At 53.2% G+C, this 26,097-nt stretch overlaps 1 protein-coding gene across 1 annotated transcript; it reads right to left on the bottom strand.

Annotated features, from left to right (window-relative positions):
- Nucleotides 1–3,534: 3,534 nt before the first annotated feature.
- Nucleotides 3,535–24,346, bottom strand: FAM167A (family with sequence similarity 167 member A). The gene is made up of 2 exons (XM_022594922.3): nucleotides 22,091–24,346; nucleotides 3,535–6,687 (listed from the first exon to the last, which is right to left on the bottom strand). The coding sequence occupies exons 1-2, from the start codon at nucleotides 22,457–22,459 to the stop codon at nucleotides 6,424–6,426; spliced, it is 633 nt and encodes a 210-aa protein (XP_022450630.1). The 5' UTR covers nucleotides 22,460–24,346; the 3' UTR covers nucleotides 3,535–6,423.
- Between the last annotated feature and the right edge of the window lie 1,751 nt (nucleotides 24,347–26,097).

The raw sequence follows: 26,097 nt of genomic DNA, 5'->3' as shown, positions 1-26,097 counted from the left end.
CCTGAGCGGTTCCCATCAGATAGGCCCATGGTTGTACTTGACCTGTGTGTCCTGGCAGGGCCACACTACTGTCCTCCTCCAGTCGCTTCTTCTCAACTGCAGACTCGGGGCTCTGACAGAGAGCATTAGGAAGCGGGAGATGCTCTGCTCTTGCCAAGAAGCCAAAGAGAATGCTGTCAACAGAGCGTAAAAACCCCTTTCTAAATAAGACGGGTGAGATCTGCAGGGGCCGGGGCAGTCTCAGTCTTGACTGATGTCACCAGTGCATGAGGTACACACTTACTGAGGCCACCAGGCAGCTAATGTAGCATCAGGCTGTGTCTCGGAAGGAAGAAGCTGCACCATCCCCGAAATGTCACTTCTGCTGTCCCCATTCTCTGATCATCACCTTCTGTTCAGCTTTTCCCCACCAGCCCTGTCACTCAGCGAGTCCCAGATGGCACCGAGACCGCCAACCATGGACCCCACCGCTCTAGCACTGCTGTCACCCCCGCCCCCGTGTCCCCATGTCCCCTCTCCCCTCCTCACTGGGTTTGGATTCCTTGGTTCAACACTACGGTTGCTCCTTTGCAAAACACTTTAACTTCCGCTTCCTTGTCCTCCCGTGTACCTGCCTGACACATCCCCTTGCCACCGTCTGCCTGCCCTGTGTGCGCACTGTGGCATCTAACCATTGCTGGAGGGAAAAACAAAAAACAAAAAAAAATACACGCAACCACATTCACTGGATTTGCATCACACTGAACGACCACAAGCCTCAAATGGGCAGCCAGCACTCCTGGGTGACTTCACTACCCTTCCTAATAAATGAACATGTCCATTCGCTGAGATAATTATTTCAAAACTTCTTTCTTCCCAAACCTCCAACATTCCACCACCTCCAAGTCACTCTCCTATTTCACAGAGAAAATAGGAAGGATCCAATGGGACCCTCCTCTTCCCACCAGAGATTCCCTAACCCTCTCATCTTCCGCCTTCCCTCTCGCTACAGTGGAAGGGGTGTCTTTACTCCCCTCCCAGCCCCCTCTCTCCTCCTCAAGAACTTCACTGCTACAATTACTTTCTGCTCTCTCATGCACCCTCAGTTTCTCCCTTCGCATGTCTCAGATGCTGGCACCTTTATTATACATTTGCATTATGATTTGATACATTGTTAATATACAGTGTACTCTCTTATGTATTTATTTTGTTATACGCTGTTTCCAGGAAGCCAAAAATTGTTTCCCTGACTTTAGGACTTTGTCCAGCTGCTATTTCTCTGCTCGCTTTACAGCAAACTGACTTGAGTCAATTTCTTCACTTTCCATTTTCTCCTCAACCCACACAACTGGACTTCTGTCCCCACCCCTGGACTGAAAGGGCTATCACCGTTGGAATAAAAGACAGATGATCTCCATCTTGCTTGAAAACACTGTTTATCTCTCTGTCCACCTCTTCCTCGATTTCTCAGCAGCATTTGAAATTGACGACTGTCTCCTTGAAACATTTTCTTCCTTAAGGCTCCCCGATGCCCCCTTCATCCGGTTTTCCTTGTACTTTACCAGCTGGTCTTTCTAAGATTCCTGTGGCTGTTCTTATTTCTCTCTCAGACCCCTAGGTGCTGGAGTCCCCACGATGCTGTACTTAGCCCCCTCTTCTATGTCTATGCTTTCTTCCTAGAGGAGTGTATCCAGGTATGGTGCTTTTTAATATCATCCAAACACCCAAATCCACACTCCTAAATTTATGCCTCTGACATTGGCCTTTTCCTGAAGTCCGGGTCCTTATAGCCAACCACCTACTCACCTCCTGCTTGAATGTTTGATAGACATTTAAATATAACACGGCTGAGACTGAACTGTTAATGCTGTCTCCCCGACTCATGCTCCCCTCAAACTTTCTCATCTCAGTAAAGCCCCTGCCCCCCAATCCAGCTGCTGGCCAGAGGGCTATCCTTAGTCTCTATTTCCCTCACACTCCACATCCAAGCTACCAGTGGACCCTGTTGGCTTTACCTCCACAGTATCCAAAATACATCCCACACTAGGTCCCAAAGTAAATCCCAAATCAGACCGTGTATCACCATAGCTGCCACGGGCGTCCAAGTCACTCGCGTCCACTGTAATTGACCGCCAGTGGATATGCCACGTCTGCCCCACTTCCCCCATATTTTCTACGTAGATCTTGCTTAACACGTAAATCAGATCATACATCACTCCCCAGTTCAAAGACCTCAAAACACTTCTGGCCCAATCCCAGTAAAACCCAGACTCCTTACTCTGACCTACGAGGCTGACCCCACTCGAGCCGCACTGCCCACCACACTCCCTCCCGCCTCAGAATCTGGGTCCTTGTTTTTCTCTCCAGAACACTCTTTTTCCTGATCTTTGCATGCCTGCAGTTTCAGCTGAAATAGCACCTTCTCAGAGAAGCCTTCCCTGACCACGTGGTAAAAGCAGCCCTCTCCCACACAAGGCAGGACACTGCCGTCACCTTTTACCTTCTCTGTGACACTTAAAAGTATTTAACTTGTTTGGAGGCCAAATTAGAGTCATTTCCCTTTGGGCTGAAAAAGTGTGCAGTCCCACCTGCAGGGGTGGAAAGGCCCAGTGGCTTCTCGAGTGCCCTTTGAACTACACGGCCGATGGTGATGGCAGATCTCCAGGTGCCCATCCGTCCCTCAGCTCATGACCTGTGCTCCATGCAGCCAATTCATACTGGGAGCTCTTTGCAGGAACTAGATCCCAGTCACTCATCCGCTTGGTGTAAGCAGGTAATATGATCTCAAGGGACGGCTAGCGTGCTTCTCTCCAGCTGTTCCTTCTACAGAATGGGATTCCTGACACCTGCTCTGACCTGCAGACATGGACTTCTCCCGGGAATGAGAGACAGGAGCCATTCAAGACATGTCTTCCCTGCCTGCTTTGTCCCTTTAAAGGTTTCTCCAAGTGTCTGTAGACCACCTGTGCCAGTCTCCTGGAGTGTTCGTTAAAAACAGATTCCTAGGCCCCGTGCCAGAGCTGCGCACCAGAACCTCTGAGTGGAGCCCAGGAGTTTCCTGGGGCTGTGCATTTGCAGCAGGTGCCCCAGGTGACCCTCATGCAGGCTTCATTTTGAGCACTGCCACTTAAGATGTTGAAAAAGTTTGACACGAGTTCTCCACACAGGACAGTAATGCTAAGCCCCGTACTTGGATGATAGAACTGTGATTTGAAATACATGTCCTGTGGGTCCGCTATCCAGCAGTGCTCTGAGTTTGACCCATATATTCTGAATCCAATCAGAGTCACCTTTGGAAGTGGCTAATGTAAGAGAGGCTCTGGCCTTGGTCAAATTCAGGAATAATGAATGCCTGCATCTCTCAGTTTCACATCTTGAGCTCACATAGCCCGCACCTGGAAGCTCCTGATGGCGACACCACCAAGCAGCCCTCCTTGGGGGAAGGTGCCATGAAGGAAGGAGAGTGATTCAGGTGACTGTTCCTCCCTCCAGGCCTCCCTCCCTCCCTCCTCCCACTTCTTTCTCTTTCAATTTAGTGCTCGGCCCTGTGTGTGCTGTAACAGGAACAAGGTAAAAGGAAGCACATTTCTCCTCTTTATAAATATATTCTTTTGAAATATTTTAATTTCACTTTTTCTAACAGCAATATAGAAACAAACAATCATAAAAAATAAAATTATAAAGTGTCCATCGATTACGTAATAGCACTTGGTATCGCTACAGGGAGGAGGCCTGAGGCTGGGCCAGGTCATCTCAAGCTTGCCCGGGCTCCCCAGGCCTGTGATCACTGCTGAGCCTACGAAGGCGTCAGACATCACCCTGCTAGGCAGTGTCGTGGAGACGTCGAGTTTTACACCCAGGGGTCCTTGAGGGATGGCAGGGAGACGGGTAGATAATGAGTAAAACTGCAACAGTATCGTATACGCGTGGTAAAGCTGGAAGGCTGCCCTGGGGAGCTGAGCACGCAGGTTAGGCTGCGACTGACTCAGGCATCTCTTGACCCACAGGAGGCAGGGACTTCACAAAGCCGAACTGACTTGGTTAGTTGTCTGTGTTCGCTGTGGAAATAAGGACGCTAACAGACACTGGACAGTGAGTAAGAAAACACACCTGTCTTTTCCCCGCACTTCTCTTCCTGACTTCTCCTCCCCCCCTTATCCCCAAATAAAATTCCCTTGGCATGAACTAAGCACAAAAGCTGAGACACCTAACCTATTCCAAAAAGCGCGCCTATTGCAAAACCTATTCCATCAAGTGTTCTTGATCTCAAAGAATCATTAGGTCAACTGAGCAACTAAATTGCCCAGTTGACTCCAACTCAACTGGGTTGACGAAATTCAGGTAAACCACTCAGCTGTGGCCAGACACAGCTTTTCTAGTTACTGTAATGACTGGTTCCTAGAAAGAAAACTACTCAGTGTGGCCCTCTTTTCAGTTGTGGAACGCGCTTGCCTGTGTGGGTTCAAGTGTGTGTATGTGCACGTCTCTGAAGAGTGAGCGTGTGTGCAGGCTGGCCGGCCACCCCAAGACCTCAAGGGTTCTTCTGGAGGACGGCTGGCGGGCACGCCTCTGTAGGACTTGGCAGCGCTCAGACAGAACCCCTGAGGAGAGGCATCAACTAGCTAGAGAAAACCTCCCTCCTTCCTGCCTGGGGAGGAGCCGGCCTGAGGAGGCCTAGCCTTCCACCGAGGGCTTCTTCATGGACAAATGCTCTGTGCCTCAGACTTCTGCCACTGCTCAGAGCCGAAGGAAAAACAGATCTTGGCTACGTGGTAATACCGTCTTTGAAGGAAGTGTAAACCCTCCGGCTCTTGGAAGCCACAAGAAAACACCAAATTCTTTCCTAACTAGGGACCGATCATCCACAAACTCCCACTCCTGGCCCACAAGAGAAAAGCAACCGCTCCCCAGTGTGGGTCATGGCGTGTGTGTGTGAGCGTGCCTGGGCCTCACTGAAATTCTACAGGAAGACGAAGCATGAAAGACAGAGCAACAGGATGCCTCACATCGACAATGGAACCCGGACGCAGTAGGAATCGTAACTCGGGGCGGGGGGTGGGGGTGGGGGGTCGGTGACGGGGCTGAGTGGCAGTTGGCAGTTCGTGGGTTTGGCAAAGCATGAGTACCATCTTTGGAGTTCAAGTTCATGGATACGTGATCTGTGTAGCGTAATTAATAATGATTATTATTAACACATCAATATTCTACAGCCGCTAAAGAGCTGTGGAGCCTGAGGGAGACCACTCCCCTCCCCTGGCCTCACTCCCTTATGAAGCAGAGGGCTTGGCTAGATGGGTCAAAGGTCAGCCCACCCCCCCCACCCCCCGCACGGGGCGTTCTACTGGGGTAACTTCCTAACTTGCTGAGGTCTCAGTCCTTACCTTGCCGATCCTCCCACTTGTCTTGAGGGAGAATCTTCTAAAATCAAACCCTGAACCTCTGTACTTGACCTACCCACTGGCTTCGCCATTTGGATAAAAATCAAACAGTTATTGACAAGTTAGCCACAGGTTAGTAACAGTCTGATTCAATTAAAATTAGTTGTTTAAGTCAGGCACAGAATCTCAGTGGAGGCTCAGGGTGAGCTTCTGGGGAGGGCACGAAGGTGACGGAGGTGACACCGTCGGAATCCACCAGGAGGCCGCTGCTGCCCCCCCTCCCCGGGGAAATCCACTCCTAGGAGCTCCCCAGGGTTGTGGCGGGGCGGCAAAGGGGCTCTTTGGAGGTTGGGACTGGTGTACGTGGCCAGAACGGGCAGCAGAGGGCGGGTGTGCCTGCTCCCCCCCAGCTACACTGGTGGGACCACACACACTGGAAACAGTGTACCCCGCACTCGTAGGCCCGAGGTCAAAGACCTCATCCGGGGCACTGGCTGCGGCTCTGGGGCCTGCTTCCCCAAGCTCCACGTGTTATTCCTTTTGGTCTTCCTTTGCTGGTGGGTCCCTGTCGAGGCTGCTGAGCCACCCACTTAGGGTGAATTTGAGCCAGTACTTAGAGGACAGCAACAGTGACATGGGCGCGGCTGACATCTAATCACCTCCCCCGGGGGTCGGTGCCCCTGGGGAAGCCTTCTGCAAGAATCACAGCTTTGGTCCCCCTTTGGGTTCCCAGGTCATAGCACCAGTGATTCCGGAAACAGGAATGTGGGTCACTAAGGGGAGGATGAGACGTGTGCCCTGGGGACCCAGGTCTCACTGAACAGCGGTTGCGGCAGCCCTTCTGCAGGACTCTTTGGGTATTAAACCAGGGCCAGGCATGGAGACACTGAGCTCCACAGCTGGGCCCTGAGAGCACGTGTCACAGGTCCTGGGGACGCCCTGCCTCCGGGGAGACCCGCTCGGGTAGCTGGGCCTCAGCTTCCTTCCCACGGCCCCCCCCCCCGCCGCCCCCCACCGTCCACCTCCCAAACCCTCCTTCCGGCTCCACCGCCCCGTTTAGGGCTTCTCAGCACAGAGAAAACCTGCGGGAGTTGATGTTCATCTTGGTGACCCCAATGAGCTTGAGTGGCGCGGAGAGACTGAAGGAGGAGGCGAGCGGGGCGTCGCAGAAGAGGTCGGACAGCTCGTCCCGCTCCTCCAGCTCGTAGGTGGCGTCGTTGAGCATCCGCCGGTGGAGGTCGCAGGTCTGCTCGATCTTCAGCTTGTGGATGTCACTGCGGAGGCGCATGAGCTGCCGGGCCAGCTGCTGGTCCTGGAGCCGCATCTCCGTCTGCAAGGGAAGACGGGGGAGGCGTCAGCGCGGAGCTGGGCCGGGGAGAGGGGTGGGGGGTCGGTGCTTCAGCTCCATAGTCCCGGACGGGCCCAGGCCTGTTAACAGGAGACCTAATGAAGGGCTTGCATCGCCATTTGGGGTCCACCTAGAGAGAATAGCCCGTTCCCGGCTCAGGGAGGTGAAAAGACACAGAGAGTAAGGTGACAAGTAAGGATGTGCTTGCCAAACAATCCTTTGTGCTAAGCTAGATACTGTGTCAAAATCCTTCTGGAAGACGTACGTGTCAGTCCTGGCTTAAAGGTATTTCCAGCTGTCTCACTGTTTACAGATATATAGAGAGAGTAAGGGTATAAAGAATTGCATGGGAATGATAAATACCAAATTCAGGCGTCATTTCTGTAGTGCAGTGGTTATCACGTTTGTCCAGATTCAGGAGCATGGTTGCCTTTGGGCAGGAAGCAGGGACTGAAATTGGGGAAGGTATTCAGGGGCTTCAACTCTATTGATGATGTTTTGTATCTTATGTTGGGTGGTGGGTATGCCGTCACATTATTTTTTAAACATTTAAGAATGTCTGCATTCTTAAGAATGTCTGTCTTAAACGCATTTTAAACATTTAAGAATTCGGCCTTGGAACCAAGTGCATTTCAGGGTAGAAAAATTAGCGACTTCACCAGTAAGCATTTCATTGCTCTGTTTTCTCTCTTCCATGTTTTGATGTACTTCCACAGATCTCTTTTATACAGAGTTTACAGGTGAGAAAAACCAAGATAGAAAGTCTTGCCTGGGGATCAGCAAAGTAGTTAATGGCAAAACGGGGTTAAAATTCATAGCGTCCTGTTCATTAGTTTACTTCTCAATCCTTGGGCATCACAACCCAAATGTATTGCCAATCAGAAATTGTATTGATCTAGAATAGTGCCAAATCAATGCTGGCAGGCTCACCAGAGGGCAGCTGGTCATTCATTCACTTATTTGGAGCCTCCAGCCATGCCTAGAACTGGGCTAGGTGCTGCCTAAGCCCTTCTGAAGGAGATGGGGGTCCAATTTGTCTGAAAGTCAGTGCCGGCTCACACCACTGCTTTATTTAATATGGTCTTCTGTGAGTTTGGCTTGAACCACTTCTCTTTGGGGTATCCTGTAATTTGAAGATGGTTCTCTTTGAAAGCTAGGAACCCTATGGCTCAGATCTGAACCAAGGAATTGGCCTCTGGAATTGCATCTTCAATCTGAAAAGATCCTTTTAAGTTGGAGAATTTCAGTTTTGAGCAGGTGTCTGGAAGTACCTGTGAGATGTGGTCAGCAGGGAGGCCTGGTGGGGGGAAGGGGCCATTTTTCTATGGGCAATAGGTCTGGTCCAAAGTCAGAGAACAATTTAGTGTTGAAAACCCATCAGAGTCAGCTGAAAGGTGGGGCGGGGGGTTTGATAGTAAGGCATCTGTCCAGGTTCCTTGGGCTGGACAAAGGCCACCTCGGTGGAGACACCTCACACGCCCACTGAGCTTGGAGGCGTTCGCCTCTGCATGAGGGGAAGGAAATGGCTTCCCGCGGGGAAGGTGATGCATGTCCCTCCACTTGTTGGAGCCCAACACCAGAAGAGCCTGATCATTCTGTTTCCTCACTGAGCTTGGTCCTGAGGGCCCACCACAGCGTGAGCAGCCCACCCTAGGACTGGCTTGCAAGACGTACTTCGTTATGACTCATGAATGTAAATCCACGTTGCACCTGATGCTCAAAGACACAGTGTTTGTTCCAGGGCTACAAGGAAAAGCAGCAGTGTTGGCCCCCTTCCCACCTACTCTGTGGGCCATACAGGAATTTTCCAAGGGGGACTCCACACTTAAACCCTAAACTGAGTCCCCGCCTAAGAGGCAACTCCACTGTAATCAAGCCAAATCCATATAGAAGTGAGTTTTCTCAGCCCCCGAAGAAACCTAAGCAAAACGTACAGGGCTAAGAGGCTTTTTTCCCCCCCAGGATTTTTTCAATTGTGTTAAAGTACACAGAACATAAAATTTTACCATCTTAACCATTTTGAAGCGTTCAGTTCAGTGGCCTTAAGTACTTTTACATTGCTGTGCAGCTGTCACCACCATCTGCAGAACTCTTTTCATCTTGCAAAATTGGAGCTCTCCATTAAATAATAACTCACCATTTGCCCTCCCCCCAGCCCCTGGCAATCACTATTCTACTTTCTGTCTCTGTGAATTTGACTATCCAATTACCTTGTGTAAGTGGAATCAGTACAGTATTTACCGTTTTGTGACTGCCATATTTCTCTCAGCATAATGGCCTCAAGGTTCATCCACGCTGTAGCACATGTTAGAATTTCCTTTCTAGGCCTGAATTATATTCCACTGAATGTATACATCGCATTTGGCTTATCCTTTCATCCATGGATGGATGTCTGGTCTGCTTCCACCTCTTGGCTCTCGTGAATAATGCTGCTATGAGCACAGGTGCACAGTACGTGTTCAAGTCCCTGCTTTCACTTCTTTTGGAAGTATACCCAGAAGTGGAATTGCTGGATCCTATGCTAATACTATGTTGAATTTTTTGAGGAACCGCCATACTGTCCTCTGCACCGTTTTACTGCAGCCAGTAAATGTTTTTATTCCAGCCAGTCCAGAGGCAGGAGTCAGCCCCTCTTTTAATTCTCCAGGAAATCACTAGTGATCCATGGGACTCGGATAAAGAGACATCACAGCAAACCGCTTACACACTTAGATTCTTCTGTCCTGAGTTTCCCGACCGCCACCCTCCCTGATGCCCCCTTTCTAGCCCCTCCCCACTCTCAGAGCCTCACCGCCCCTCACGCCCCCTTATCCCTTCAAGCAAAACCCAAGAAATCTCCCTCTTCCTCTTGCAGAGCAGCTTGATTACTGCCTTTAGCTACTTCTTCCCTCCCTTGGGGTTTCACCTTCCACCTTAGAAACAACCAGCCTCTCCTAAGAGCCATTCTTATCTGACTCAGAGAATCAAACATGTGTTGGCTACAGCCAAGCACTGACCACAGCACAGCTACTGCAACAGGGCTACGGGTCAGCTGCCACCCCCGTGGTGTGTGTGCTTTCTCACCCCGCGGGAACACACCCTTTAACCAAATACTATACCGCAATTAGAGGATCGCTGGAGTTACAGGCAGCGCCTCCAAGAATCCTACAAGTAACTTTACCCTGCAGAGGCAACAGGCCACCCTGGGAGGGGGGATTGAAATCGGCATATCCCACAGCTGAGCCTTTGCCAGGGAGAGCATTAAACTCATGTTGATAGCTGAGTCACCAGGGCCAGGTTTTAGGGCCAGCGTCTAAGTCTTTTTAATAAAGGCTCAAAACTGGGAGGCCCTGCCCAATTTCAACATTCTGCACCTAGGCCTGGAGAGAAAGGACCTACACAGTGAAATTCTTACTTTTCTTTAGCCAATATTATTCAGTTTCTATGGTGCATTACTTATGATCTATTTGCTTCTTACAGCTCTTGGAATGGACAGTATCCAGGCAGACAGGAAAACAAAAATCCCAAGGTGATCAAGGGCATTTTGTTCAATCCCGATTTCTGAGGCTGGAATCTAAGCTATCCCAGCCCAACAGCCACAATTAGCCTCTGATTGATGCTGAAGAGAGAGACTGGGTATAAAATCCAGGCCGTTTTCTCGGAACATGCTCCCTTCTCTATGAGACTTAATCTTGAACCATGGAAAGAGTTTTCATAACCTGTCTCATGACAGTTATTGTTTTAATCACATTGTGTAGAAATGGAAGCCCGGATAAAACATGATTCGTTATTTGATCTTGGGTTTGGCCTCTGAGAAAGAGCCAGAGACATGCTGTGAGGAAAGAACGTGAGGGCTGTCACTGAGGTGTGCTGCTGGATGACAACCTCAGATGCTGGGAAAAAAATAATTTTTTTTTTTTCAAATACGCCCTAGAAACCAAATTGGTTTGTGAATTGATTTCCAGGGGATGCTGTTGACTCAGGCAGAGGCTGGAACATGTTTTTCAGCCTCCGCTTGCTCTGCAGCCCCGATCTTGGCGCTGGGGCAGGTACAGGCTGAATCTGGGTTCTCCTGATGCCCCTGGAGCCATTGTCTGCCGGGAGGGAAAGTCAGAGCAGAGCCCCAGAGCCAGGACAGAGAGCAGGGGGTGCTTCAGGCCCCAGCAGGGACTCTCCGTCGCCAATGGCAAGAGTCAAGCTCTACATACTATATGATAAAGTCTTCGGTTTTCAAACTTGGAAGGTCCTAGGCCAAGCTGCCGCCTGCACGGGTGAGGCTGACCTTTGGGAAGGACACGGTGGTGCATTCTGAAGGCCCCCAGGTCTGTCCCCCGAGGCTCTGGGTTCTAGTCTGCTTTGGTCTGAATCTTTGTGTCCCCCTCAAATTCATATGTTGAAACCCTAAAGCCCAATGTGTTGGTATTAGGAGGTGGGCCTTTGGGAGGTGATGCGGTCATGCGGGTAGAGCCCTCATGATAGGATTACTATTCTTATAAAAGAGACCCCAGGGGGCTTCCCTGGTGGCGCAGTGGTTGAGAGTCCGCCTGCCTATGCAGGGGACGCGGGTTCGTGCCCCGGTCCGGGAAGATCCCACATGCCGTGGAGCGGCTGGGCCCATGAGCCATGGCCGCTGAGCCTGCACGTCCGGAGCCTGTGCTCCACAACGGGAGAGGCTGCAACAGTGAGAGGCCCGCGTACCGCATAAAAAAAAAAAAAGAAAAAAAAGAGACCCCCCCCCCAGAGAGTCCCCTCGTCCCTTTCCATCATGTGAGGACACAGCGAGAAGTCTTTAACTCGGAAGATGACACTCCCCTGACCATGCTGGGACCCTGATCCCAGACTTCTAGCCTCCAGAACTGTGATAATTGAATGTCTGTGGTTTATCAGCCACTCAGTCGGAGATGGTTTGCTGCAGCAGCCTGAATGGATGAAGACAGTCCCAGTCCAGCCTATGAGGAGATGAGTGGCCCGGGGCAGGAGATGTGACCCCTTTGTGGAAAGAGGATGCTCGTCACCTCCCCCCACCTCATAAGGTTGCATCCTGGACATGAGGGAGCCCTAGAAGCCGTACACCCAAGAAAGGAATTCTGTGAGAGGGGAGAGACGGGAAAGCCAGGCCCAGATGAGCACACCCACATTCACTTGTCAGCCTGCACTTCAGCATCCTTTCACGCCTCCCTGCCCCCCTCCCACTCTCTGCACTCAGCCCTGCAATCAAGAGGCCAGCGGCCAGGTTTCTCCCCTTCTTCAGACCTTTCAAAGGTACAACCAGCCCTCCTGGCTCCCTTGCTCTCTCCAGACTTGAACTCCCATTCTGAGCCCCTGGCGCCTTGTGGCAGCCACGCTGGGTCTGTGTCCCCTCCCCCAGAACCACTCCTTCCCACGCCATCATCCACATGCCCAGCTCAGCCCTTGCCCCCCAACCCTGCAGGCTGGGTGACACCCCAACCATAGGTACCTCTTACGGCAACACCTAAACACAGCATTGCCTGTCTCCTCACCAGACAGTAAAACACGCAGGAGAGATCAGGCCTGGTGCTCAAAAGGCATGGCTGAGGTGGAAACACAAGTTGGAATAAAGTAATATATTTTTTAAGTTAAAAAAAAAAAAAGGCATTGATAGAATGAATGAATGAATGAATTCAATTCTCCTAGAGCCAGGTCTTCATTTTACACAGGTGGGACAATCCTAGGACACCATCCCTGACTTTCCCACCCAGGCTGCCCTCCAGGCATGGGGAGAGGCCTCGAGTAGAATGAACAGAGCATCGGCTTGTGGGTCCAAAGTCCTTCACCACCACTCACTGGAGGTGCCCCTCTGGACAAGTTGCTCAAGCTGCCTGAGCCTCAATTTCCTCATCTGTGAAATGGGTGCAATAATAATGCCTGTTCTGAGAATTAAATAAACAAAACATATATAAGACACTTGGTCCGGGACATGGGGTTCCACAAATATTAGTTCCACTTTATCCATTCTTCATAGAGCTAAGCCGTCAGTTATTTTTTCTTATTTCCCATACGACATTCTTATCTCTCCTACTAGGTTTAGGAGTTCTGGAGGACAGTGTGAGTCTCCTTTGTTCCCCAACTGCCTGGAGCAGAACTAGTCACCAACCCATGCTTCCCACACACTTTGGGGGTGATTGCTCACACCTGACACCTGTGTCACCCTTCCCATTGTTATCAATACGAAGTACGGCCGGCTGGGCTGGTAGGGCAGTACTAGCATCTCGTCACCAAGTGGTCTGTCCAGAGTCACAGAGCCAGTAACACCGAAGCACCTCAGCATTTGCCATGGAGGCATCTCCCAGGCAGGGGTGTCCTCAGCTTGGACACGATGGGTTCAGGCCCGCAGGGTGGGCCGGGGACTTCCCCAACTTCCCTGCCACTGCCCTGGACAGCAAGTGGGGGGCCTTGCTGGGCAACGGCTAGCCCCGGGATGGTGCCCCCCTGTGCCAGGCTGCTGGAGTGGGGCCCACAGCACAGCTATTCCCCCTGAGCCCCAAGCAAGACTGCAGGGAGGGCTGGCCCCCCCGCCTCTCCTGCTAGGGTGTCTCTAGGCGAGAGAGTAGACAGAGACGAGACCCCCACCCCCCCGCACTTCCTGCTCTGCCATGAGCTCCTTGGGTTGCCTTCTGAACTTCCACCTGCAGGGAGCGCCCACCAGCACAGACAGGAGTAGCGCTTCATTAAGGGATTGCGTGGAGATCAGCTCTAGCCAGGGCCATTGTCAAATGTGATGGAACAGGGCTGAGGTGCCTGGCATCCTTAGGGAGCCCCCAGAAGACCCCTGGAGCAACTGTGTGGGGACTTCTAGACTTTTCTTGGGTTCTGGGCTCCCCGGCTTGGAAACGGATGGGCTGGGAGTTTCACGTCTGACACCAAGTGAGCCCAGGAACCAGCCAGGAACCCTCACTGCCCAAGAGTCAGGAAGCGAGCCCTGTGGAACTAGGTCTCCTATGAGTGATTAAGATGCCCCTGCACCTGCAGTTTCTATATATAGATTCCCACCTGTGCTTTCCAAACGAAGTGAAGCAAATCTGTTCTCTGCAAGTGTGAGCAAGGCCATTAGCTCTCCCAAGTTATTTCACGCTCCGTTACCCTGGAACCTGCCTCCTTAGAGGGAATGATGGTTTGGGCTTCACCCCGAGAGGGGCCTCACAGCAGCCTCAGTGCTGGGCTGGACTCAGAGCCCATCTCAGGAGGGTGTCTGCTGTGCCCGTGGGCTGTCCGTGACCTGGCTCCCCTTCACATGCCAGAGTTAGGGGGTGAGTCTGAGCACACCCTGGGTGCTCAGGAAACCTTGGGGACTGCTGAGCGCCATGCAGTGTGTCCAGCACCGACGTGGGGCCGCCGGCCGGAGCGTGGGAGAGGCCAGAGAGGGCAGGGGGAGCCCCCGAGCAGCAGGTGCTAGCGGACACTCGCAGGACCTCTCCACCCATCTCCCTCTCTGGCTGAAAAACGAAGGCTCGCCACCCCTTGGGCTCCTTTCTGCTCGAGCACCGATGGCTCCGTCCATAGTTGTAACCAGCACTGCGCGAAGCAGTTGCACTGGCAGGGGGAGGCTTTGTCCTCCTCAGTCCCTGTGCCCGGGGGGGGGGGGCGGGGGCGGGGGGGGTGGTGCCCGCCCTTGGGGGAGCCACGTGGGAGGTAGAGAAGCCAGGGCCACCTGCCACCCGGGCCCCTCCCTGGCTCCTGGGCACCTCGGGGCCTGGCCTGACCCTGCCAGCGGCCGGGAGCGGTGCCCCCCGAGTGCCAGACCCTCGGTGCAGCTCTGGAAACCATCTCCCTGCTGTCGAGGGCTTAGCCACCTGGAGGGAGCCTCGGTGGCCTTTCCCTGGCTTTTGTCAGCTTGCTGGCTGAGTCTGGCTCACACCTGAGCCTGGGGACGTGGCCAACACCTCGGGGCAGTGCCGGCTTTTCAGCCCCTGGAGGAGCCCTGGGGCAAGGGTGGGTCCAGATCCTGTAAAATAACACACCCCTCAGAAACGGACAGTCCAGCCCAGGGGCACCTCGGTGAACAGTCCCGAGACCCTGTGTACCACCCTCTGTGTCAGGATAACGAGTGTCCTTCTCAGAGGCAGGAGAGTGCCTGAAAGAGTGCAGAATCGGGAAGCATTGGAGAACAACGGCCCAGAGTTCCAGGAGTTGAGAGAGCGCGTTGACTGCTCAACTCATGAACTACGTCTGAGGTGTTGACGGCCCAAAGCCTCGTGAAGCACGATGCGCCTTCACCTCTTCTGACCTCGGGAGCCCCTGGCTGGGCAGCAGGGGTTCTGAGGCCGGCAGATCTGGGCTCCAATCCCTGCTCTGCTGGTTGACCACAGGCGAGTCACTTTACCTCAGTTTCCTCACCCATAAAATGGGGGTGGTGTTAGTGCCACCACAGAAGAGGCACATGGATGTGCGTGCATAGTGCCTGCCCACCTCGGGAGCCCAGCAGGTGCCCTCTGCCCTCTGTGCCCGCCTCGCTGTCCCGTCACAACCCCCTGCCGGGTAGCATGTATAATCTCCGCTTTACAATGACAAAACCCAGCTCCAGGCTAACGGGGTTTCCTAAACTCACACAGCCAGGATGAGGTAGAACTTGACAGGACGTCTAATCTAGTCACAAACTGCATGCTTTGCTGACTCCACCTGTGACCGGTTACTGGCCCCGTCACATTAGAATCACCTGCAGGCACATGTGAAGTCCCAGCCTTACGGCATCTGAATTTCCACAGAGGGCTGGGAGGGATCCGTGGTTGTACCCAATGCACTGGGTGCCTGATCCAGCAGTTACTACACACTAGCCTGGAGGGTAGTTACCACAGCTGGGAGGGTGCCCCTCCGAGGAGCTGGGTTTTAATTATCACAGGACAATGGGAATGGGAATAAGGAGAAGGCTAATGTCAAGCCTTGGAGATGTGGATTTGGTTGCTAAGGAAGTTAGGGATGTGTACTTCCCTTTGGTTAATTTCAAAGTCCACCATGCCTGGCACTCGGTGATTGCTCAACATGGGCCTCACACCCCAAAGCATTTGGGGACTACATTTACTGTTCCTCTAGCATAGCTCTTGTCTCACGGTGTCACTGTTTACATGTTTGTCTCATCCACAAAGGGGGGGCCCCATAAAGATAAGGGCCCTGTCCCCACCGGCACCAGCACCTAAGCCCAGGCATTTGGTCAACACAGCTCGTACTGAACGAACAAGTTGGATCGAAGGACGCCCGCCTGCCTCTTACAGCCCCAGGACCACCTCGCGCTGTTCTTCTGGTTAAGTGCGGCCATCAGGCCTCTAGCCCTTCCCTCTCCCATCCTCTTCTCTGCATGGCAAGGTGGCCAAGAGATGGAAAGCAGGCAGGATCTCCTGATTTGGAGCCACCTTCATCCCACTGGTCAACAGTTCCCACCTAATGCCGAGTGGGGGATGTCTAGCGATGGCAGATCCCATTTTTTATCTTTTTCTAGGAGATCCGATGCCTTATTTAACCTGGAAGCTATGAGGGGAGGCATGTGTGCCAATTACGCTGGCAAGAAGAGGACCTTAGTTCTTTCCCGTCTTTTGTCTTTTATAATCTTTTTTTCTCCCTAATCATATATATTTCTATTTTAGAAATTTCAGAAACTACAGAGAAGTCCAAAGGATAATATCAGCTCCCAGAAATAAAGATCATTGATGTTTTGGAGTATTTCCTTTGTAGGCCCCTTTGTTTAGCAATTCTTTAGTAACCACTAAAGGGCGGTATCTGGCCAGATTAACGAGATAGGCTTCCCCCGGCAGGAGTGGATGGGTGGAAAGCCCCTGCTAGCCTCGGGCAAAGTGACACCTGGGCTAGAAACTCTTGTGCATCAAACCCCAGGTCAGCCAGCAGCCCCCTGGGTAGCTCTGAGCAAGGTATTATCCTCATTATGGACCGGGCATGGCTGCCCCCATCCCTGCCATAGGGTTGTTATGAGGCGTTGCTAATAGCTCTCTGTGACCCCTTACACGTGTCCCGTTCTAAAATCAAGGCCTGATTTTTTTTTTTTCAGCCGCGCCACGATCTTAGATTCCCGACCAGGGATGGAACTTGCGCCCCCTGCATTGGAGGGTAGGAGTCTTAACCACTGGACTACCAGGGAAGTCCCCCCATTCTGAAATCAGCAGAGTTTCAAATGCAGGCTTTTTGACAACTCGTGGGCCCACTGACTTGAACATCTGATGTGAGCACCTGTACCCAGTACAAAGGAAAGAGATCTGGGTCCAGAGCCAGGAGATGCAGGTCTGTGTCTTGGCTTAGCCACACCCTTACATGTGACCTTGGGCAAGTCACTTAACCTCTCTGACTCTCAGGCTCATCATCTTTCTGAGCCTCAGTTTTCTCATCTGTAAAACGGGAATAGCAAATACCTCCAAGCCGTCTCACTCAGATACTGTATGTAAACGTGCCTTGAGGACCATAAAATGCTCCCCCAGATGGGCAGGGTTAACGTGGCTATCACCTTCACGCCTCTCACCTCCATCCCCATTAGAAGATGCTCAGTGAGCTCGAACTGTCATTTGGCCGCTATCATTCAGTAGCAGTGGATAACACTGGCCTCAGAGGGCTGTGCCTGGACACACCAGTCACGTGCTTGTCAAGCGGGTAGCACAGGCAAGAGAGGGTTAACCCGGAGAGGCCAGCTGGGCCCAGGGCTACGGGCCTCCTGCCATGGCAGGCCTTAGAATAATTAAAACTTGTCAGATTTCCTTTCCCTTTTTCTAACAACCATAAACACCTTTTTGGCGGGGGGGCTCTGTCTGTGGGGATCAAACACCTGCATGAGGCTGAAAGAAAAATACCTGTTGACGCCAGGGATTCTCGCCACAAAGACAACGCCGTAGGAAGCTGGAATGTTTTGTTTTGGTTTTAGTTTTGGCACCGCACAGGCCAAGTAGATGATTTCTCCCTTTTCTTTATCCTTCATGTTGGCAAGGGGAGCGTTTTAGCAGGACTAAAGAGAGAGGCAGAAGGGAGCGTCCCTTTTTCTCTTGGGCTGCAAGCTCTGGGGCCAAACGCAATCAGAGGTCTGTGACATGTTCTGAATTTCAGGCTCAGCTAGAAGGCTGAGACCCACAGCTTCAGGGCCACGTCCTTTCTAGCTCACCCCTTCCTGAAGCATTGCCCCAGCCCCACTCCAGGCCACTTGGACCTAGTGAGGCCACCCTGAAGGTGGAAAGCTGGAGGCTGTGGCCTCAGGCAGCGGGAGCAGCCTGGATCAAGAAGAGTTGCAGAGGGCCACTTCACTAGGCTCTGAGTTGGTCTCCCCAGTAAACGATGCTGGGTCTCAGCCTGGGGAGTCAGGTGGCCCGAAGCTGCCGGGCACAGAGGCAGCAGCCCTGCCTGCCATGGCCAGATGGTGACACCTTTCCTGAATACACAGGGAGCTGAAGGTCAAGCCTTCCTGGCTGGAGGAGCAGTGCCAACAGGGCTTAAGGATTCCCACCCTCCTCGTACCCCCAACATGTTACTCTGAAGGAAAACCCTCTACTTGCAGGTCCCTGGGGGTGTCAGGAGCGACTGCACTTTCCCTGCAGTGAAAGCTGAGAGGAAGGGTGGACCCTGAGGGAGCTGCTAGGACCCTCTCTGGCCTTGGAAATAAGCCAAGATTCAGGCAGTCGCTCTCTGCCTTTGAGCTAACCTCCTAGGAGATAGGGTTGGACCGCCCATCCTTCCAGACCGTTGACAAGAACCTCGCTGGTTTCATCTACTGCTCTGGTATAAGCTCTTGATGGTCAGAGACCCGTTCAGGGCACAAACCCACGACTGACCCCGAACTCCCAGCCAATTGAGTGTGGCATCATGTGGGGCAAACAGCTACACAGCTGACTGAATCACAGATTTTTCATGTTTCCTTGGCCACATCAAGAGAAAAGACAAATTTGCACACGGGTCTGATAAATTGGTAGAGAGAGCCTGCCTGGGTATAGAGAAAACTTGACTCTGGGCTTAAAATAAAACAAAGGTTATTTGAAACCACTTTTGAAATCACTATTTTTAAAAAACAGGTTAATTTTTAATGACACCTTCAATGAGTTACTGGATGATGAAGAATTAGGGAAAACAATGACGTGAAGTTTAATGTTTTGACTGAGTCAAAACAGGAGCGTGGGCGTGTTGATCAAATGTTCAACTCTGTTTTCAAGTCAGTCAAAGGATTTTATAGGTCGCCTTTGTTACTCTTTAATCTCGGAAGCGGGCAGAACTGCACATTTCAGTTGGCCTGCCTGCTGGTCTGCATCTGGGCTGCTCTGACCTCAGACTTAAAGTCTTTTGAACTAATTCAGCTCTTGGACCATTCGGTGTGGGACGATGTGGCTTCATCCCCGGAGCCCACTGGCTGAGCCCAAGCCCAAAGGACAGTTACAGCAGGGACGGGGTTTAGGGCACAGGCTTGGAGACCCTTGGGGGTTCCCTCTGAGGTCCCTTCTTGGTTCTCTGACCCCAGTCTTGCCTGCCTTTCAGTCCTTGATTCTCAAAGTGTGGTCCGTGGACCAGCAGTACAGCAAGCACTACCTTGGCGCTTGTTGGAAATTTGGAATCAGGGACCCCATCCCAGACCTGTAGGATCAGAATCTTCATTTTAACAAGATCAGAATCTTCCCATTAGAGTTGGAGAGTCTTTGCTCTGAGAGTTTCTCTACCTGCAGCTGGAGGAGGCCTGCCCGATGGGGCCCTGTGGGAGGGACACCTCTCACCCCCTGCCTTTCTCCCCAAAGTTCTACTCTCACTGGTGAAGGCCGAGTTCACCACTTATTGGTCATATAATTCTAGGCAGGTCGTCTAACTCTACGGGCCTCAGTTTACTCATCTGTATAACGGAGACATAACAGCAATCGCAGAGGTCTGCTGTAGGAACAAAAGAGACCACAGCGTGAGGGCTGGACTCTCAATTTTGTTTCTCCCTCTGCCTCACCTATCGACTGCCAACATCTTTGTGAAGTCATGGAACAGAATCAACTGCCTTTGGAAGGTACTATGTGGTACAGTGGCTAAGAAGAGCCTGGGCGAGGCAACCAGACAGGCCACTGATCAAATTTCTACCCTCTCACTTATTGCTACATTCCGCTCTGAGCCTCAGTTTCCTCTTCTGTAAAATGGGGCAACGGGAAGGTGATGTGACACTCAGAAGAGCTAAGTCATGCATGTGAAACACCTGGCACACGGTAGTCACTCAACTGGTAACAAATCTTGATATTATTATTATTATTATGCTTATTACCCACCTTTGGTAGCACAGAGAAGTGGCATGGAAAGGGGGAAAATACGCAAATATATAAAGCATTATTAATAATGCCGATGTTCACTGTACTTATTTACAACAGCCTTAGGCAGCCACGTTAGTCCTGACGGTTAACGCTCCTCTCCCTGCCTGTGGAGTATGACTCCATATGTCACCCCTGGGTGCCCTTGGCCTGGTCCACCTTCCTCCCCTCAGCCAGTGCACTCCGGCCGGGGCACTTCACGCTGCTTGGCTTGCAATGGGCTTGGCAAGAAAAATGAGCACGGCCTGTAGGTCTACGGCAGTGGTTCTCAACCCAGGCTGTACTTTGAGAATAGCTTGAAAAACTACTGACGCCCGGGGCCCACCCCCAGATGTTGGTTTGACTGGTCTGGGGTGTGGTCTAGGATTTGGGGGTTTCAAGGCTTCCCAGGTAAGTGTAACATACAGCCAGGGTTGAGGGGCGGCTCTCATCCGGCGGACGTGGGGGACAACTTGAGAGAATGCCCTACTGGTTCACACCCAGGAAACTCCTCTGATTTCCACCCCCAACGGGGACCCATGCGGGTTGCTAACCTACTTAGAAAGTAAAAGCCTCCACTCCCAGAAGCAATCAAACCTCAAATGAACCCAATGCCAACTAATTGAATCCTTGATTGATGGGACTATTTTTTTGTTCCTCTTTATGAAAACAAATCAAAGCAGTGCAGCCTCAAGGATTTAAAGAGCAGCTTCGTGTCCATCCGTCCTCACCTCTTACATGCCCCGAGAGCACCCAGTGGCGATGGGGAGTCTGGAGACGCAGCGCGAATCCCCAGCGGCCGCGTCTTCTCTGCAAGCAACTAACACTCCAGTTACCAGGACAGACATAGTGGAGACGTGTTTTGAGAAACAGTCTCAACATCAAAGATTAAAACCAAAAAAGATGTCTGATTAATCAGATACTTGAGTCCCTGAGCCCTCCTGGCCCCAGTTCTTTACCTTAACTCACAAAGAATTCCAGGCCCCAAAGGGGATTTATTTTTCAGGATTCTGCCCAGCAAACCAGGCAGGCCTCTGCCTACCCTGTGGGACCAGGAGTTACTGGAGGCTCTGGAAGGCGGTTGGCCCTTGGTTGCTGGCTCACCTGTGGCCAGAGTGGCCCGACTGGGCAGCTGTGACCTGGGCCGCAGGTGACGGGCTGGGTGGGGCAGGAGTTGAAAGCACACGATTAGCGTCACACCTGGCTCTGCTGAGACACCACCATGCCCAGGACCAGTGATTCTCCCCTGGGCGACGGGCACACAGCTCTGCACGCCAACCCCCTTCTCATGTGCTGAGCGACGCCCCTGATGGGAGCCTGCCGTGCCCGTGGGCAGAAAAAAGGTCGAGCTGCTGGCCCCAGCTCCCAACGCATGCCCAGTGCTCACACTTATTCCACCTGGATGCCCTCCCAGCTCTGACGTCTGGGCAGTTTCCTACTCAGCCTCCGAGCCTCAGCCCAAAGCCTTCACCCCCGCCAGGCCTGATCAGCCACGCTGCCCCTGGGCAGCTCCCTGTATACCCGTCAGTGTGGGCAGAGCGCTGCTGGGCTGAGCCCGAGCTACTTACAGCAGCGCCCGCGCTGCCCTGCGCTTGCCTCACGCGGTCCCGCTACCCAGAGCAGCGCCGTGGGGCAGGGGGTGGCTGCTGAATAAAGGGCCACAGGAGCGGCCAGCAGCTTGGGCAGGTGGCAGGGTGACAGGGATTCAGAGAGGAAGAGGGGCAGTCAGAGTCCAGGAAGGAGTGTATGGGACTCTGATGCCAGGAGTGGCGCTGGGGACACCTTCAAAACACAGGCTCAGGGGGACTGCCCTGGCGGTCCAGTGGTTAAGACTCCACACTTCCAATGCAGGGAGTGAGGCTTCCATCCCTGGTCGGGGTACTAAGATCCCACATGCTGCAAGGCGTGGCCAACAAACTAAAAATAGAAAACACGGGCTCAGGCTCTCCACAAGGACCTGTGGTTGGGGGCTGATGGGCACATGGACCACATATACCCACACAGTAATGAGGCCCAGCCTTGACTAAACAGGAAAATGTGCCGTTGGGAGGGGCAGAGATGGGGGAGAGACAGAGAGACAGGGGGTGGAGACAGAGGCAGAGACAGAGAGAGAATGGCATCTTTTCTGGGGCTTCCTGGAGGGACAGCCACTTACTCACCAGTTCCTTCCTGAGCCAGGCTATAGCTTCATCGATGCTCTCGAAGCCCTCCAGCCTGCCAGTGCACGGGGCCCCATCATCCTGGCTGGCCATCCCATGAGGCTGAGGATGCCGCCTGGGCGCTCCTGGGGGGCGCGAGGGCCCCTCTTCCACACAGGCCCGCTGCCCGGCCACCGGCCTCGGGAAGGGCCACGTCTGCTCCTCCAGCCTGGCCTGCCATTCCAGGTAGGAGGGCCTGCGGGTCTCCAGCCTCAGTTTCTCCGTGAGGGCCTTCAGGCTCCGGAGGTGGTCATCGGGAGGCGGGGCTGCGCCTGCCGGCCCTTCTTCCCCACTGGCTGTGTCTTCTCCTCGGATCTGGGGCACAGACATTCTAGAACCTGCCTGGGCAGCCAGACATGGGAGGTGGTGGAGGGCACCGTGGGAGTCTTGGTGGGTGGCAAGGTCGGGTCCTGCTCTGGAAGGGTCTCACCCAGCTGGGGCCGAGGGTCTCGAGGGCATCGCTAGGACGGGCGCAGCTCCCAGAGTCCAGAGGGAGGACGGCGAAGCTGCAGTGTCCACTGGAGCAGCTGCAGACAATCTGGGTTTAAGATGCCGTGGGCGCCATGCTTTGCAAGATGCAGGAACAGACAAGCGTTAGCAGGAATCTTTGGAGGCAGCTTTGCCAAGAAGATCTATCAGTGCTGGAGGTGAAGGCAGATTGAAGACCGGAGGGGATGCGGGACAGAGCCCTCTCCTCACAGGGAAGGGCAGGCGGTGAGAAGCTGCTGGCTGGTGTGAGGCCTGCAGGAAGGATTGGAACGATGTCAGTGCTGACCCCTCCCCTTGATGCGGCCTCAGAAGGCGACACTGAGGCTCAGAGAGGCTCAGACACGGGGCTGCTGACTGCTAGTTCAGGACTGGAAGAGAGGCTACTTCAACGCCCTAAGTCCATGCAAAAAAGTTAATCACAAAAGCGTCACTTTGTACAGTGTCTCACCATGTATGAAATGTTTCCACCTCTATTATCTCATTTACTCCTCACTGCAAGTCTGTAATTACTTCTTTTTGTCCCCATTTTACGCAGAGGCGCCTGAGTCTCAGAGGTTAAATGACTCACCCAAGAGCTCCCGCTGATTAGCAAGGACAGAGCCGGTCTCAGGCCTCTCTGAGCGCAGGCTGTCTGGAGGGGCGGAGGGGGTCCCCATGCAGACGCAGGTGAGCCTTGGGTCCAGGCACCCCCTGACCCCGCCCCGCCCCGCCCCGTCCACCACAACCCCGTCCTAGGCTCCAGCCCTTTGGGGCAAACCCTCCTGCACACTCTCGGCTTCCTTCCCCAAGAACAGCACCTTATCTCTCAGCTCGTCAGAGGAGGAAGAAAGTAAACCTGCAGCAGCTGAGGGAGATTGTTAAACGGAGCGAGGCTGTGACTCGCCTTCTAGAAAGACGGTTCTCACATTCACCTAAAAGGCCCACACGGCAGCGCCTCCCTGGCCGGGGCTGCAGTATTCTGATCTGCTTTGGCCTTCCCACCCCCAGGGAGGAGGCGTGAGCCAGGCCCTTGCCCCATAATTTGGAGTCACAAGGCAGAGGAGTAGCTCTGAGCCAGAATTAGGCCCCCGGCTCCCAGCCTCCATATCCCACGGTGTCTGGCAGGTGGAGATGGGCCATCAGAGTAGGAGACATTTGACTTGGGCCAAGGAGAGGAGCCCTTGGCTTTCAGGGTGAGCTTTAAAAATCTGTGTTGGGGGCGTGCCGCCATGAAAAAGACTGAATCAGTCTGGAACAATGTCCAAGATAAAGCGTACATGAAACAAAATATATATTCGCAGCCTGGAGAGGATGCCACCCTTGGTGTGGAAAAGGCGGGGAAGGAAGAGATTTTTATTGACTTGTGTGTGCCTGAGGAGAAAAGCTGAAACTAAGAGTTGTGATTGCTTGTCTGGGGTGACGGGGACCAAGCATGGGGCGATGGTGGGCAGGCTGAGCCACCAGGGAGACTGTGGGCTCCTCTCTCACTGAGGCTTGGAGCTACTCAAGAAGAGCTGAGCTTGCTGTCTTTCCGGATGGTTCCTGCAACCCCTTCCTGCAGTGGCATCTAACCAGAGGGATGCTCTGAGCCTGGCCCCGGGAATGAGAAGAAATCTTCCACCCCAACCGACGGCAGGGAAACCTAGCTCTTGCCTCCAGCCACACACATGAGAGTCCCCTGAGGAACCTCCCATGGCCATCCCAGGGGTCCTGATTCAGTAAGTCCGTGGCTGGACTTAGGCGTCAGCATATTTTAAAGCTCCCCAAGTGACCTGAGATGACCAGGGTTGAGAGCCGCTGGTCTTGAGACAGAAACACTTGACTTGGGATCAGATGGTCTGGCCGTAGGTGCTGCCAGGCTAGCTGAGCCTCAGTTTCCTCACCTGTAAAATGGGGGTGATAATACCAACCTCCTAGGTTTGGGGGAGTGGCACAACTAAGGTTTGTATGTACCCTCTGCAGGCTTAGCATGCCCTGCAAATCTGGGGTATTCTCATGGGGGTCTTCTGTGCAGCCTCACCGTCACACAGGCTTCTTAAGAATCTCTCCAAATCTAAAGACCTATTAGCCGCAGTCTGGGGCCCCTCCCAGGCGCCATCTGCCTCTTTGCTGAGATGCCAGAGTCTGTTTGGAGGGTGCCGGGGTGGTGTTAACCTACAGGGCGTGCTCCACTGACCAGGAGCGCTGGTTATTTCCAGCGAAGCTTTTTGGAGAGGATCTAGTTGCAGATGAGCCCTGAGATTTGTGAGCAGAAGAAGCTGCTGGGACGTCTGTCTCCCTCCCCCTTTCCGCCACCTGCACCCTGCCTGCAGAGGGAGGACCTGTTAGGAAGGGTCTTCCTTCAGCGCCGCGGGGTAGGGGGCGGTGTGGAGGGGACAGCTACGACTGCCTTCTTGTAGCTGCCTCCTGGGCAGGGGGTGGGGGGTGGGGGAGCTTATTTTAATTAGTGGTTTCTAAATCAGTTCAGAGAAGACCAGCACAGAGGCGTCAGGATGGCTTGGAAACACTGGCGGGAACGCCAGTGCGCTGAGAATCAGCGGTGCTGATCCTTGATCAGCTGAGCTTTAGCGAGTGTGCACGTCCTCTCTCTCCAGCCTCAGAGCTGCCCTGAGAAGCAGGAGGGGTCACCCCATTTTGAGAATGGCAAAATCGAGGCTGGGAAGGTTGAGGGACTCGGGTCAGCCTCTTTCTACTCCAGAGGGCATAGGCCTTGGGGTCAGTCCCCCAGGGTCCCAGTTCTGTGATCCTGGTCATGTGGCTTCATGACCACTCTGTGCTTCTGTCTTCTCCTGACAAGTGGGAAGAACCAGGACCAGCTATGTAATTTGCTGGGGTTGGTGCAAAATGCAATCAGGGCGCCTCATTAAAAAGTACTAACTAAAAAGATTTTCCGGCTTCCCTGGTGGCGCAGTAGTTAAGAATCCACCTGCCAGTGCAGGGGGCACGGGTTAGAGCCCTGGTCCGGGAAGATCCCACATGCCGCGGAGCAACTAAGCCTGTGCGCCACAACTACTGAGCCGTGTGCCACAACTACTGAGCCCGCGAGCCACAACTAATGAAGCTCGTGTGCCTAGAGCCCGTGCTCCGCAACAAGAGAAGCCACTGCAATGAGAAGCCCGCGCACCGCAACGAAGTGCAGCCCCCGCTCGCCGCAACTAGAGAAAACTCGCGCGCAGCAACAAAGACCCAATGCAGCCAAAAATAAATTAATTAATTAAAAAAAAAAAAGATTTTCAAGGGCCCTGTGGGCTGCCCAGGTCCCTGGCTCACGAAGCCGCAGCCCCAGGGTAATAACATCAACCTCACAGGTCATTTTGAATATTATATAAGGTGACAAATATCGAGTCCTTAACAGTGCCTGGTCTACAGTAAGCCCTAGACAAAGTGACACTCACTGGGGACGTGGCAAAGGCAGAGAGCCCGAGGAGAGAAGCCACAGGATGCTGCCAGACCTGGGGCCTGAGGCATCTGGAAAAACAGGGCCAGATGGTAATCCGACC

Source organism: Delphinapterus leucas, chromosome 6 (genome assembly GCF_059928025.1).
Source record: "Delphinapterus leucas isolate spDelLeu-1000000601 "Yukka" chromosome 6, BTC_Dleu_Yukka2, whole genome shotgun sequence".
Lineage (NCBI taxonomy): Eukaryota > Metazoa > Chordata > Mammalia > Artiodactyla > Monodontidae > Delphinapterus > Delphinapterus leucas.
Note: the sequence above shows the minus strand (reverse complement) of the source record. Positions and strands in the feature narration are given on the sequence as shown.